General features: G+C 40.5%; 1 protein-coding gene across 3 annotated transcripts; it reads left to right on the top strand.

The window, feature by feature from the left end:
• Positions 1 to 1,157: 1,157 nt before the first annotated feature.
• Positions 1,158 to 12,878, top strand: usp3 (ubiquitin specific peptidase 3). 3 transcript variants are annotated; one of them, XM_030765849.1, is made up of 15 exons: positions 1,158 to 1,436; positions 3,101 to 3,161; positions 4,047 to 4,184; positions 4,755 to 4,838; positions 5,625 to 5,706; positions 6,889 to 6,971; positions 7,574 to 7,687; positions 8,905 to 9,018; positions 9,343 to 9,489; positions 10,528 to 10,634; positions 10,750 to 10,830; positions 11,265 to 11,383; positions 11,478 to 11,591; positions 11,814 to 11,881; positions 12,483 to 12,878. In XM_030765849.1, the coding sequence occupies exons 1-15, from the start codon at positions 1,346 to 1,348 to the stop codon at positions 12,661 to 12,663; spliced, it is 1,584 nt and encodes a 527-aa protein (XP_030621709.1). In that variant the 5' UTR covers positions 1,158 to 1,345; the 3' UTR covers positions 12,664 to 12,878. The 3 variants fall into 3 exon arrangements, with proteins under 3 accessions (XP_030621709.1, XP_030621710.1, XP_030621711.1); XM_030765850.1 differs by having other exon boundaries at positions 5,625 to 5,726; positions 6,909 to 6,971; XM_030765851.1 differs by lacking the exon at positions 4,047 to 4,184.
• Positions 12,879 to 14,564: the final 1,686 nt, after the last annotated feature.

The raw sequence follows: 14,564 nt of genomic DNA, 5'->3' as shown, positions 1-14,564 counted from the left end.
AATTTGAACCATTTTCAGAGGCCCACTTTAAAAAAATATATGTGTAAAAAATCTGTCTTTATCTGCCACTAAATCAGAGCCCATGTGCTTGATGATCTAAGGCTAGAGTAATTCAGACTTGACACGTTCACCTTTTCAAAAGAAGAAGTAAACTGGGGCTCGCTAAATGATCATTAATTTTTCCTCAGTGGCTCAAAGGTGGAATTGTATAGTTATCATTTCATATGACTCTGTGATGAGATTCTTACTGAAAAAAAAACCTTTACACTTGATTACTGTTTTTTCAATATTAAATAAAGAATAAAATATTATTATTATTATTATTATTATTATTAATAATAAAATACATGTATATTGCTTACCATCTTTTTGAAGGTTGAGAGGAAGGTAAGACTGATTTTAGCTCTCCCTATATATGTATACACAGACACACACACACACACACACACACACATATATATATATATATATATATATATATATATATATACACACACACACACATATACATTTATTAAACCTTATGTTCACGAGTAGATATAAAGTAAAACGAGAAAAACTCACATTAGTCTCCTAGCCTACCAACACAAGCTAATGTCAGGCGTCTTATTCTCTATGGGTTAATTTAACACTTAGAGAGGGAGAGAGAGAAAGAAATTTGGGAGTATTTCTCAAGAATTTGGAATTTGGCGACAGGCATTAAGAATGTAGCCTACGACTTATTTTGGTCTTCTGTCGTTAGAATTGTCATAATCATGTCTTTATGTATAAAAATCAAAACGTCCTGTTAGACTGATTCAGTGTTTCACTATAACATGAAACAAACAATACACAAAATAAACGGTGTATAACAACTGTAAACAACACTTAACAAATTCCGTAATTCGCGGCCGCCAACTCAACCGTTGACGTCATTTAGTTGCGCTTCAAGTTTTACTATTTCCTCAAACTAAAGCAGATAACGTCCTTTCTACAATATAGTACATCCTGTTGGAGTTGGACGTTTAGACCTCAAATTGAGTCAACCCAGTTGCAAAGGAAAACTGGGTTGTTCCTTAGGTGTCATCGCTTTATATCCATCGGTGTGGTTTGAGACAAAGAAGGTGCTACATTTAAACACTTCTGAGAGATTAAAACAGAGAGAAACATCGGACCCCGGACCTGAGCTGTACAGCACTATAGTCGGCTAACATAGCTAGCGCTAGCTAACGACAAGTGCCTAATTTACTTGCCCAAACGGCTCTTGATCTCAAAACCAACATAATTTAAACTTCAGACTAGAACTCACCGGTCAGACAAGACTAATGCTAGCGGATTGTTTAATGAGTAGTAGTTAACTAAAGTAATGGAGTGCCCTCATCTGAACTCCAGTGTGTGTGTCGTTATGGACATATCCCGGTTCCCGAATGGTTCTCCTTCGACGTGGTGCTGTAGCGGTAAGTTAAGTATTTGCCTACATTACACTCTCTGTGTTTCTCACCTCAGCGTCTTTGCACAGTTTCGACATTTTTAGCTAGACAGCTACGTGGCTAGCCTACCCCAATGTTGGCTAGTTTCTCGTTAGCTGGCGGGCTATGCTGAACTACAGAAACTCTTGCTGCTAAACAAATCCACGTTACTACAATGAATACAGGCAAAACATAAGTAACATTGCAACCGATATTAACACCGGTCGTCGAAACCTCTAACTTACAGAATGCAGTTATCACGTGTTTACAAAGTAATAGTGACAGGCGCAACTAGCTAATGGTTAATTACTAAATTAGCATGGTCAGAAATAGCCAAAGAGAAATAGCATTAGTTAAATGTTTGTGGGCATGTGGGCTCACTTTGACCGAGCCAGTCGAACGACAATTCAATGTGTAACTTTGGCAACTCTGGTGATGTGGTTTGCTGGTGCTTCGTGACAAATATCCACGTTAGATGATGTTCTTCCAAGCTGAGACACTGAGAGCAGAAAGGTAGCCAGGATTACGATAAGCTGAATTGAAAATCGCGTTGAAACCCATTTATCCTACGAAGCTAGCTATTTTAGCTAGCTCGTTAAATTCAGCTATGCTGCAGGAAGCCCACGTTTACATTTTTGGTCAACTCGACACATATATGTCTATTACACGTCATGCTCCTGTAGCTGCTCTATTCTCTTCCATATTTGTTAAAGCGCATATGTACACAGGAACAAAGGTGCTTAACGTTAGCACACCTCATGGTCTCTAAAGTAGTGTTGATCAACGAGGCTTGATTCCTAACTCGTGTCAGAATTTGCAAGTGCGTCTGCTCTTAATTAACATTTTCCTCTTTTTCATGGGGGCAAACAGTATATCATGTGTTTCATCTGTCACGGATTTAATGATTTAATGATTAGTTCACAATTACATCCTCTCCAACCATGTGCTACATTATAATCAACCCAAAGTTTGTGTTAGTGAAGTTCGAGTATTTAGTGTCTCCAATTTTATATTTGAATGGTTATAGCCTGTGCTACAAGACACAAGCAGCAAATATACTTGACAAGAATGGTAATAACATCTTTTTTTTACCCTTGCACACAATTCAATTCCAGTAAAATAAATGAGTAAAACAGTTGCTTAATTTATATTCCAGTTATGAGGCTGTGTATTGAAGACAGGGTCGTTTGTGCATTTCTCGTTCTTTTATCTCGTAGGCCTACATACTAGGCAGGTGCAAACAGATTCCCTGTGTTGACTTTTTCCACATTTGTTTTGTCACGCACAGGCCAGCATTCATGAGAATTGACTGTTCCTTAGCAACAGCTAATTCAGATGCTCAATGTGTGCTGAGAGAGAAGGTGATCAAGGCAATTAGCACAAAGCTCTTCCACAGCATGCAGTCAAGGGATTAGATTAAAAACAGACTCAGAGGTTAAGTCATTTATTAATAATTCTTAGTGGGTTTGCTCATTTATTGCTGAATCTTTATATTATAAGGACATTCAACAGCACACAAAGTGTCAGATTAACACAACTTGTCTGTCCTTTATTGTGTTCTTTGTCATTAAGATGAACTGTGTATATCTTTCTGTAAGGGAGTATACCATTATGACACCAGACACAAGTCAATTCCTTATCCTTCTCTTTAGTTTGCCGGTCGAACAAAAGCCCTTGGGTGTGCCTCGCCTGTTTGAATGTCCACTGTGGAAGGTAAGTGTTGGCTTACTTTGACTGGACAAATACATAGCAATATATGCTAAATCCCATCATGCTGGAATGCACTCTTCCACCAGAATGTTTTACCTATATCTGTAAGTAATTGTTGACTTCGCAGTTTCATATCTTTCTAACTATGCATGTCCAGAAAAAAACAAAACAAAAACAAAACTAAGTGGCCATTATTCCAGTGTCATTGTGTAATGATTCGTTTGTCTTCAGGTAGAAGTAATCTTGGTCAAGTTTTTGAAAACTGATCGTGTGAAAGTAATTTGATTGAGAAATCGGTTTTCCCGGAAACTTATGAGGTGCGCAGGAGTGGTTCAGATTTTTCTAGGAGCAGGTTTTAGATACCTGATGCCATTTAAGTGTGAGTCTCAGTTAGACGACATGGTGCACTTCCTTAATGTTTTTCCTGAGTGTCTCACTTCCTGGTGTGTCGGCTACACTAGTTTGTCAGATAAGGGTTAAAGTAGCCTGCACTGATTTCCCAGCTGGAGACTGGCGGCACTAAGAAACCAGTCTTTTGTGTTTATCCTCATACAACTCTACAGCAGCTGTAGCCTAGCAGATCAATAGAGGACACTGCTTCCATCAGATAAAAGTAACTGCAGTAAACTCCAATGTCTGCACACAAAATTACAAACTCGTGAAATAAGATAGAACATACATTGTAACCCTTTACCCAAAGCATTACTTGTTTTAGTATTATTTAGGATAAACAATGCATGTGTGTGTATGTATGTATGTATGTATAAATTATATCAGTTAAGATTTCAACAAGATTTCAGCTGTGGCTCAAGTGTCTTGTGTGTGAATATGCGTGCTTGATAAGAATCATCATCTCATGCACTAAAGACTGAACATGTCTTATGTAAGGTATGTAAATGGCCATGCCAAGAAACATTTTGAGGACATTCAGAGCCCTTGTGGAGGCCAGAGAAAATCTGACAAGCAGGAGAAGGAGAGAATGCAGCACTCAGTGTGTATGGACTGCTGCAGCTACAGCACATACTGGTGAGTGCACTTATCTGCCCTCAAGTGTTTTGCCAAGGACGGCATAACAGCCTTGGACTGAGAGAGAAGTACGGAGAGAGTTCCAGAAACAGACCCACAGAGCATATACAAGGCCGTCATCTCCTTAGCTGGTTATTTGTTAGTGGATCAACAATCATACGCTGTGGTCTTTATTTAGTAAAAAATCAACTCACAGGTCCATGAAAATGATGATAGCTGTATGTTCTCTTTCAACAGACAAGGTGCAAATTTGTATTCTTTCTGTTGTAGTGACAGTCTTTTAATAGGTCATTAAATATATATTTTGGAAACACCATAATTGATTGGATGCTTATAATTCATTTTTACTCCTGCAAGTGCACCCAGAATTCTAGAACTAAAACGTGATCAAAGTTCCATATCAAATTGATGGGCAGTTGACCTATTCCTGACCCCATTCCCTCCTTGGATACAGTTGCTAAGTTGACCAAGCCACCATAGAAAGAATACAAAGCTGAAATGTTTGTCATGACTGTTGTTGCTCTGTTACATTGTCTCTGTGGTCATATTGGTTTGTATATATGTCTGCAGCTACAGGTGTGATGACTTTGTGGTAAACGACACCAAGCACCGACAGGTGCAGAAGGTCAGGGAGCACCTCCAGAGTTTAGAAAAGTGAGTACAAAATGTTCCTAAAAATGAAATACATAGATAATCTGATCTTTCACAGAGTAATGTTCCACAACAGAGCCATGTTTTTACCATCTGAGACTTTGAGTGAAACTACACTAAACTATACTCAGTTGCCTGTGTAGGGAATGTGTATGTGCAGTTCTGAGCCTGTCTGTGTGCCTCTCTACAGATCCACCCCCCCCTCCATCTTTAGATAATACTTTAGCCATCCAAATACAGAGGAAAAACTCCACTCATTTTTAGATCTGTGGGTCAGAATGTGCCAGAGTTTTGCCCAGCCTTTCAAGAAATACTGTTTTTCCATTACGTGGGTTGGCTGTTTTTTGGGGCATTAATTATCTTGAGCGCCTGATGGAGTGCCTGTTCACACTGACTTAAACAAGAGAGCCTATTGAAGGATTTGACCAGCTCATCATAAACGAGTCTGCCATTTTTTACAATGTGGTTTATAGCTTAATTGTTCTGTTAATGTTTAAAAATGCTGTTTCTGATACTGCAGTACATAGTGTATGTATGAACCTTGATTACACCCTGGTTATTACAGTAGATTATTACCCTGGTCAGCCATTAGAGGTTGGACCTGTGTTATCTAATGTTAAGATGGCATGTGGATATTAAATGTTGTTTTCCTTTCAACATTTAAGTGTCTTGCATTTGAAAATGACGTGCTTGGAACACTTAATGTTCAGTTGTTTGAATTTCCCCTGTTCTATGTATGATTAACTCCAAAGTACTTGATAAATAGGCCTGATTCTTTCTCTTTTTCAGCTCAGTGTTAAATGCGGACAGACAGAGGAAGAGAAAGCTCTTGGAGACTTCACCTCTTGATAGCAAGATGCCAAAAGACAGTGTAAGTAGTAGCATAAGCATGTCAAACAAAACATACCCATCTGCTTTGCTTTACCGTGGCCAGAATCTTTTTGGGGTTTTTTTTTTCTTTTGGTCCTGCCTGAACTGTTCAGGGTTCGTCACTGAAATGTCACCCTTTTGTTGCACAGCACAGTCTCTATAACCAAGTCTAAAAATCCCTTTCAAATAGTTTCTTTTATCCCAGTTGGACTTTATCAAAGTTCACTAGAGGTGTTGAATGTCCTTCAAAATGGCACATTAAAATTGCAAAAGGAGAAAAAAAAAAGCACGTGGCATTTTTTTTTCTTGACGAAAAGGAGGGGAATGTAATGATGGCGGCTGAAACACAGTCCCATAACACTATTCTTTGTTGAGTTTATGAAGCCCAGTGCGAATGTGAAGCCCAGTGCGAATGTGAAGCCCAGTGCGAATGTGAAGCCCAGTGCGAATGTGAAGCACAGTGTGAACGCTCACCTACTTCCTACACACACTGCTTTTCAAACCAAGAGCAGACGGATTCAAAACAGTGTAGAGTGAGTCATAGCTGACAGTTGTTCGTCTGATGCTGCTGATGTACAATACACAGATAGTACCGCTGTGGATAACCCTTAGCTTGGCCGACTGTAAGGCACACTTTTCTGGCCAAAACAGATGGATTTATACATGCCGTAAACGACGCTAACCCAGTTCATAGGCCTGCTTGTTGTCCTCCTGTCACTGAACTGTATTTGTGACATACTCATTTGCCGGGGAATAGTGTTAGGAAAAGGCCGTGGTGTACCGCCAAGAAATCTGCTCGGAAAATGTGTTACGCAACTCTCATCCATCCCAATAAATTAGTGATCAAACAGCGAGTGCACAAGATGTTTCTCTGAAGACTCATCTAATATCCGATAAAACAAAGTTGTCAGGCTGGTTCGATGCTAAATTCTAGGTTTTGACAATTAAACGCTAGGGTTGGGTTGTTTAGACAAAGATTAAAACTGCTCCTGAACTCTAGTTTAATCCTCATCTTTCTACAGACTTGACAGGGGTGAAATTTGAACACCATCACAAAAGATTACCTTACCTAAGCCACTGCACAAGTATATACTGTCTTTGAATAGCTTCTCCCTGTCTAATTCTGATTGGCAGTGTTGGTATGTGCCTTCTCAGCTAGGCTTTTACATCCCTCTCCTTACAGGACAGCTCCTCAGCTCTCAGCGCCACAGGCTTACGCAACCTGGGCAACACGTGCTTCATGAACGCCATCCTCCAATCTCTCAGGTAAGGCTCCAGAGCTGCTCCTTGCTAATTCCCAGACTGTTTTGTGGAGTTATGGGTGACTTGCTGCGTCTGGAATGCGCCTCCCATAACTCCCCCCCCCACCCCCCCCCCCCCGGAGACGTGCAGAACGACTGCAGCGCCTCCTCGGCCGGCGGTAATGGATCCCGGGGAACGAGCCAGAGGGATTAGGCCCACTGCCTGTCGACCTCAGGCTGTCTCCCATAGTCTGCTCGCTAACCACAGCCAGGGTGTACAGCCAGATTCCTCTTTGCTCACAACACACAGGGCTGAGGGCTTGCCTCATAGAATGTGCTTTTGGTTTGACGAGATGTCTTCTCCTCTCCTCTGAGCGGCTTTAGCAGAATCTTGGACTCGTAGTGTGCTTCACTGAAGGTGTATTTAATCTGCCGTATACATTCAACTGTAGTTAATCCTTGGGGTAAAAAAGGAGTGTTTTTTCACAATGATAGTTTTTGGCATGTTTGGGATGTGGTGTAGTCTGCTGCTGTAAGTGAATTAAACCTGCACCAATGAATACTGTGTTGTTTTTCGTCTTTTCTGTCGTTATAATTTGGCTTAAATCTTATCTTTCTCTTTTTCAGCAATATCCCACAGTTTAGCTGTTATTTCAAGGAGTTACCAGCAGTGGCGCTGCGCAGTGGGAAAACAGCAGGAAGGAGAATGTACCACACCAGGAGTCAAGGGGACAGCAGTGTGTAAGGTCCTCTTCAGATGGTGGTTTACAGGGAGAGCTTCAGTTGGTCTCTTCTGCACTATGTGACTGACAGAAATGCTAGAGAGGAATTGTATGCTTTATTGCCTCATATTTCTTTCTAGACTTTTTTTTTTAACATATTTGTATAGTGGTATCCTGTGTGTGAAACACCTTATTGGTTCATTGTAGAATCTTGAAAGACATTTTGCTTTTTAATTTCTGTCAAATTTAAAAATAATATGTAAATTATTATTTGAATATAGTTTCCTTGTTGTAGCTTCAGGATATAACACAAAATTAACTGATTATCTACATGAACAGATGCCATTTCTAAAAAGATGGATAGTATAGTTTTTAGATGGTTCCAGGTTTTAATATCTCTTGTCTTAGATTCTGTGCATTTAAATGTACATTTAGACCTAAAATTACTTTGAGTGTAATTACCTAGGGTAACAGCTTTTCTTCAAATGCCACGTGTGCTTAAGCTGTTTGGCCGGAGTGATTGTTTTAAGGTGATCCAAACGTTGGAACAGTGTCATCAGGTTCCTGTCAGTTCCGTTGATTTTGCTAAGGGTGTTCCACGCTCTGTACCATTTACACTCTCTAACTGGAAAGGGTTCAGGCTCAGATGTTCTGATTATGAAAGCTGTATTAATATGATTGTTATAACGACATGAGACAAAATGGACAAAACCATCCACTTTTATTTAGCTTTTATTTAGCAATACACGTAAGATCTGGACAGACCTTTTCTCCTGTTGGAAAAGCCAGACACTTGACAGCATGTTTACTGAAGTTATTTGTCTCGTTGAGAAATCTGGCTTTATGAAACCCTCCCAAGGAAACCACAAGGATTGAATCACAGGCTTCTAACAAGCTCTCTTCTATAGCTGAGGCGTCAACTGCTGAACTCTCACAGCCCTCATGTTCTCACCCTCCCACTCACGCAGCTACTCACAGCATTTACAGGAAACTACTGCTGTTTCAAGTCCCTTTGCTTTTTTTGTCCTTTTAATTAGCCTTCTTCACATAACGGTGCGCTATGCCTGCTGATAACAAAACAGTTCATAAAAATAATCGTAATCATTTGGTAATAACAGTAATTTATTAAGATTTTTAGGAGTTTATGTAAGTTCTCAGACTAGCTGTGTGATCACTCTTTGGGGGGGAAGAAAAAAGAGGAAGAAAACTTTCCTTGTTTTTTTTTTTTTTGGACAGGTCTCTTGTGGAGGAGTTTAGAAAAACACTGTGTTCTCTTTGGCAAGGCAATCAGACAGCCTTCAGCCCCGATGCCCTGTTCTACGTCATCTGGAAAATCATGCCCAGCTTCAGGTGGCCTCTCTCAGTCTGTTTACCTATCACCTACTCTGAGCTGATGCTTTGTGCTCTAGTACAAACGACCTGATCATAGCAAAATATATGCAGTCCTCGTATGGAGTTATGTAACAGTTATGTAAAAGGCGTTAATTATGTGATATTATTTTTGTCATTGCCTTAACGATAAATTCAAATTGCTCTGTTTAAGGCAGCAGTAATAATAACTATAGAAGACATTGCTAATAATTTCATTAACATGTGAAGTGTGTGTAGATTGCAGCACTGGGTTGTTTAGTTTGTGTAAACACAGTTTCACTCAGGCGTGTGTTTATTGTATAGGGGATACCAGCAGCAGGATGCTCACGAGTTCCTGCGCTATCTGCTGGATCATCTCCATAGAGAGCTACAGGGCAACAAGAACGGAGAGTCCTGCCCCGCCCTGCCGGCAGACCTTCACAAACCACCCACAGGGGACAAATGCTGCATGTAAGCAGTGTCGCCGTCACTGCCCAAACAAAAACCCAAACGGGAGTTTGGCCTTTTCCGGGTCACCTAAATGCACATCACTGACAGTTTTGCGTTGTGTGGCCGGTTGCGAAATCACACTTTGTGATGTGCCGGCCCCCTCCCTCAAATTCACAAATTTTGTGAAATCTGAAACCACATTAAAATCTTGATTTATGGGTGTATATCTAAACAAAGAATTGAGCAGTTTACCCCAGTAAACAGTAAATGTGTTCCACATTCTCTGAAATGTTTGAACATGGTCCCCACGCTGTGATGTGCTCCATCTCGTCCCCCACAGCGACGCATTCACAGTGGGATTACTCTGCCGTATCACTCTATACAACCCACTGAGCACGACTCAACACAGGCAGGCCTTTTCAATAGGCCCATCACATCCACTTAGGCCGCATTGTTGTTTTCAATGAGAGCCGCTCACTGTGTCTAGCACAGGACCATTAACGGAATCACAACAGGATGCCTCTTCTCATAGCAACAGGACAGTGTTACTGTGTGTGTGTGTGTGAGAGAGAGATTGAGAGAGACTCATGAAAAACATACTACACATTGTATTATCATTACATTGTGGACACATGTATTTGTCTAATTAGCAGACAATGCCAGAAATGTAGATCATCACTCATGAATTCTAACAAAGCCCAGCAAAATTCATCAAGTGGCAGTTCTGCTAGCAAACACCAACACACACTTACACACACAAACACACACACACACACACACACGTGTATGTACACGTGGCACTCCTTTAGGTTGTTTCATGGAGAATGATCTCGCTGTTGTTTTTGTGAATAGGTTCTCAGAAGAAAAAAAACAATTTCTAAAATCTGATAAGATGTCAAGTATTTAAACTGGACCATCCTGACCTACGTCTTTCAGTTTGTAACCAATCAGAGAGTGAGAACCTGTTGTGAAAAGTGTGGTTTCTTCCATTGTGAAATGTGTGGTGTCTTAAATGAAGAAGTACCAGTAATTAGCGTCTTTTCATATCTCTGCCCTCAGTAATGGGACATCCACCGTGGTGACGTCTGTGTTCGGCGGCGTGCTGCAGAACGAGGTCAACTGTCTCATATGTGGGACAGAGTCCAGAAAGTTTGATCCATTCCTTGGTGAGATTGCGTCAGCTGTTCTCCTCTGAATACGTTAACTTCTGTTACAGTAATACATCAAGATTAACATGGCCTCTGTGGCCATTTAACGTTCCTCCTCTCCCCCGTCCTTCAGACCTGTCATTGGACATTCCCATCCAGTTCAGGATGAAGAGAACTAAAGGCCAAGAACCAGGACCCACGTGTACCTTAAATGGTAAGTTCCATAAGAGTGGCTAGAGGAACCGCAGTTTGGTGGGGATTGACCAGGCAGTTGTATAAGGAGCATAACCACTCTTAGGATTTACTTTGAGCAGATTATGGAGATTGTACTTATTGTGTGCTATACAATGTGCATTTTACCAGGGAGATGATGCTATCATTTATTTGCATGGTTCTTTGCTGGTTTGAAATTGAGGATAAAATTGAGAGTGGTTTAAAATAGGAACATAGCATTTGTTTGAACTTCCTTAGCTTTTTTTGGAGCCTGTAATGGCCCATGCCTGCCTCTGGGTGTCCCTGTTCTATTCACTCTCCTCTGTGTGTCTAGTTTTTTATACTTGGCTCAGCTTCCTCTACATGTCTTGGTTCTGCTCTGAGGTCAGAGTGTGTAACATGCACTTTGTGTGTGTGTGTGTTTGTATGTTCCAGACTGCCTTCGTAGTTTCACAGACCTGGAAGAACTTGACGAAACCGAGCTCTACATGTGCCACAAGTGTAAAAAAAGACAAAAATCCACCAAGAAATTCTGGATCCAAAAACTGCCGAAAGTAGGTTGCTGGTGCTAAAGCACAGTAAATGGATCCATCCATTCAGATCCTACATGACCTTTCTTCCTCTTTTCTGCTCTGTTTCTGCTCTTAGGTACTGTGTTTGCACCTCAAGAGATTCCACTGGACAGCGTATCTTCGGAATAAGATTGACACATACGTGGAGTTCCCACTGCAGGGCCTGGACATGAAGAGCTATTTACTGGAGGTGAGTGTAGTGAATTCAGCACTGCTCACATCCCAGAACACTGTTCACAATGAAGCTGCCTTTTCACTGGAAGCAACTATTGTCCTTTTTTTTGTCCCAAACAGAGAAATTATATAACTAGTCTGTTTTAGCCAATTGGCTAATCGTAACAACATGTGATATTTTTGTCCGTGAAACCACATAAACACTCATCATTTTGTGTGTGTGTGTGTGTGTGTGTAGCCAGAGAATAGTCTGCCAGAGAGCTGTCTGTATGACCTTGCTGCAGTTGTGGTTCATCATGGATCAGGGTGAGTGTTGACCCTTTCCCCACACATATCACCAGCTCTTCATTTCCCTCTCTAAAGCATTTCTCTGACACATTGTGTGTTTTTATTGGCTGTAAATAACAGGTTGGTTATAAATAACAGTATTACACTGTATTGTACTCTGTCATTCATCCCCTTGGTGATAGTAATCTGTTATAAATATGTATGCGAAAGCAGTAGGGAAGCCTCCTTTGTCCTTATGGTATGGGAGCTTGGTGTTTCATGTTGTCAAGACTGTAGTCCTTTTGCTGAACAGTAGGTGGCGAACTTGCATTATGATGACATGGAGTCTTAGTTAATATGCCTCTCATGTAAAAATACAAAGACCCTAACTACCTGAGACTTTCTGGCTCCCTGCTCTTTCCACACCTTCAATCAGCAATTGCCAAAACATAGTTAAAAGAAAGAAAGAAACACGAAGTCAAAATTGATTCACTTCAATTTGCTATGTCTGTACAAGTCACTGTAACAGTTTGATTGCAGTTTGATTTAGCTGTTTACTCCCAACTCCTCCAGTGCTCTCAGCTATGATAACTCAGTGGAAGTGTATCAGTAAGCGCGGTGCTTTGTTTTTCTCTCTCAGTGTCGGATCGGGACATTATACTGCATACGGATTCCACGAGGGTCACTGGTACCACTTTAATGACAGCACAGTCACTCTGACCAATGAGGAGACGGTGGCCAAGGCCAAAGCCTACATCCTGTTCTATGTGGAACAGACGGACCCGGGCCGGGCTGGCGCCGAATCTCAGCCAAAGCTTTAACGCCTCGCTTTCACTATCAAGCCTTCAGACTGATGGAGCACCAGGAGCTCTCCTCCGTCTCCCCACACACCACCCGTTTCAGTTACCTCCACACAGCATGCACTTCACCAGACCTCCTTTTTTTTTTCTCCCTCCCAAACCTCCTCTCAAGTGCATGACTCCCTGTAGAATCCATTTGACTTTTTCCTCATCCATGAAACCTCATTCAAACCTGATTGCTGCTTTATTTTATTTTTTTTATTTTTTATTTTTTTTTTTTAATGACTGTCAGTCTCACTGTGTCTCCAGCCTTGCGTGTGTGTGTGTGTGTGTGTGAGTTTTGTTTTGTTTTGTTTTTTATCATTTTATGTTCCTCTGTTGTGAGGCATGTTTGCTTTTATTAAAGATTCCAAAGGTAATCGTTTTCATGGAACAAGATTGCTTTGTTCATGAAGAAACTGGGTCACTGTAATGACAGACCTAAAAAAAAAAAAAAAAAACAAAAACAAAAGAAAAAAAAACGTGTTGACATGATGTCTTTTTTTTTTCTCCCCTCTTGTCTTTGTCAGTGTCTCTCTGCCTCTAATAATTAGACACCAATCAGACTTGTGTACCTTCATATAATATTGACAACCTGTCTAAATCACAGCTCGTAGCTTTTTTTTAAAGAAAGATTTTTAGACATTCTAGTTGCAGATTTTAAAGCTCTTTCTGACATTGCATAATATAGATTTGTTTTTTGTATTTTTTTGGTCTTGTCCATCGTCTCACCAATATGTATCCGTCTGTTGTTTGTCGCTCCATTTTTCTAACAACTTCATTTGTATCTCTGAAAACTTGAAATTTACTTGACAATTACATAACAAAGGTTGTCATCTCTGTAATAGACAAATATATCTGAAATTGTATACAGGTGAGATCTACCACATAAATGTGAATATAATGTCGGGTGTGCGTGTGTGTGCGTGCGTGCATACGTGAGTGTGTGTCCTGGCCAATGGCAAACGTTTTCTGCTTCGAGTTTTGGTCATATTTGATTACATGTACTGTTTTCAAAAAGAGTAATGCTTATAAAAATGGTTTTCAAGCACCTGTTCCAGTAACAGAGCTGTGAGGGGGGTCCAGATAGAGCCATTTTACAACATGTTTCCTGTGATATTGACTGAACATTTTTCACATACAAATTAAAGAGATGAACAGCGATGAGTGTATGGGTCTGTAGACATGGGTCTGTACTGAACAGAGGTTGACGTTAAGCGTGGATACTTAAGGCCAGTCCTTTTTACCTTAGTTCGTATTTTTACAGTATGTGTATCCTAATTAAACAATTCATGTCTGAGTACTTGTACAATTATGACAATTGCAAACAATGAGAAAAAGAGCGAGTCCTCAAAAGTAAATCAAGCTTCTACGTAAAAGTACTGTAGAAAGCACCGTCTGTATGGCGCTGCACTGTACTGTTTACACTTAATGTCCACCCCTGTTATTAAAGAAAAACTATTCAAATCTGACACATCTTGTTTTGGCAGAATTCTTGGTCCAAATCAAAGTCTAATTTACCTGAGTCTAATCATTTCGTAGCTTTGTTCTACTATCTGTGTACATGCAGGAGTTTTTTGTTTGTTATGGGGTTTTTTTTGTTGTTGTTTTTTCAATAATTGCAATAGCTGGTCATTCGTTCATGTTTTGATTTGGAATCTTTCCTCTCTAACACCGGCTGGAGGCACTTGGCCAATGTCATGACACTGCAGAAGAGAGGGAACATTCGAGTGAAAATGCCCACATTTCTTCCTCTGTTAAGTCACTGAAAACATCCCTGACGTCTCATTTAAGGTGGCAGTACATGGCAAAGATATTTATCATCGCTTTCAAAGTATTCAGATGAACACATTGTCTCTGATCTCTTCCGCTCCGATCAAGGT

Source organism: Chanos chanos, chromosome 2, assembly GCF_902362185.1.
Source record: "Chanos chanos chromosome 2, fChaCha1.1, whole genome shotgun sequence".
NCBI classification, from domain to species: Eukaryota; Metazoa; Chordata; class Actinopteri; order Gonorynchiformes; family Chanidae; genus Chanos; species Chanos chanos.
Note: the sequence above shows the minus strand (reverse complement) of the source record. Positions and strands in the feature narration are given on the sequence as shown.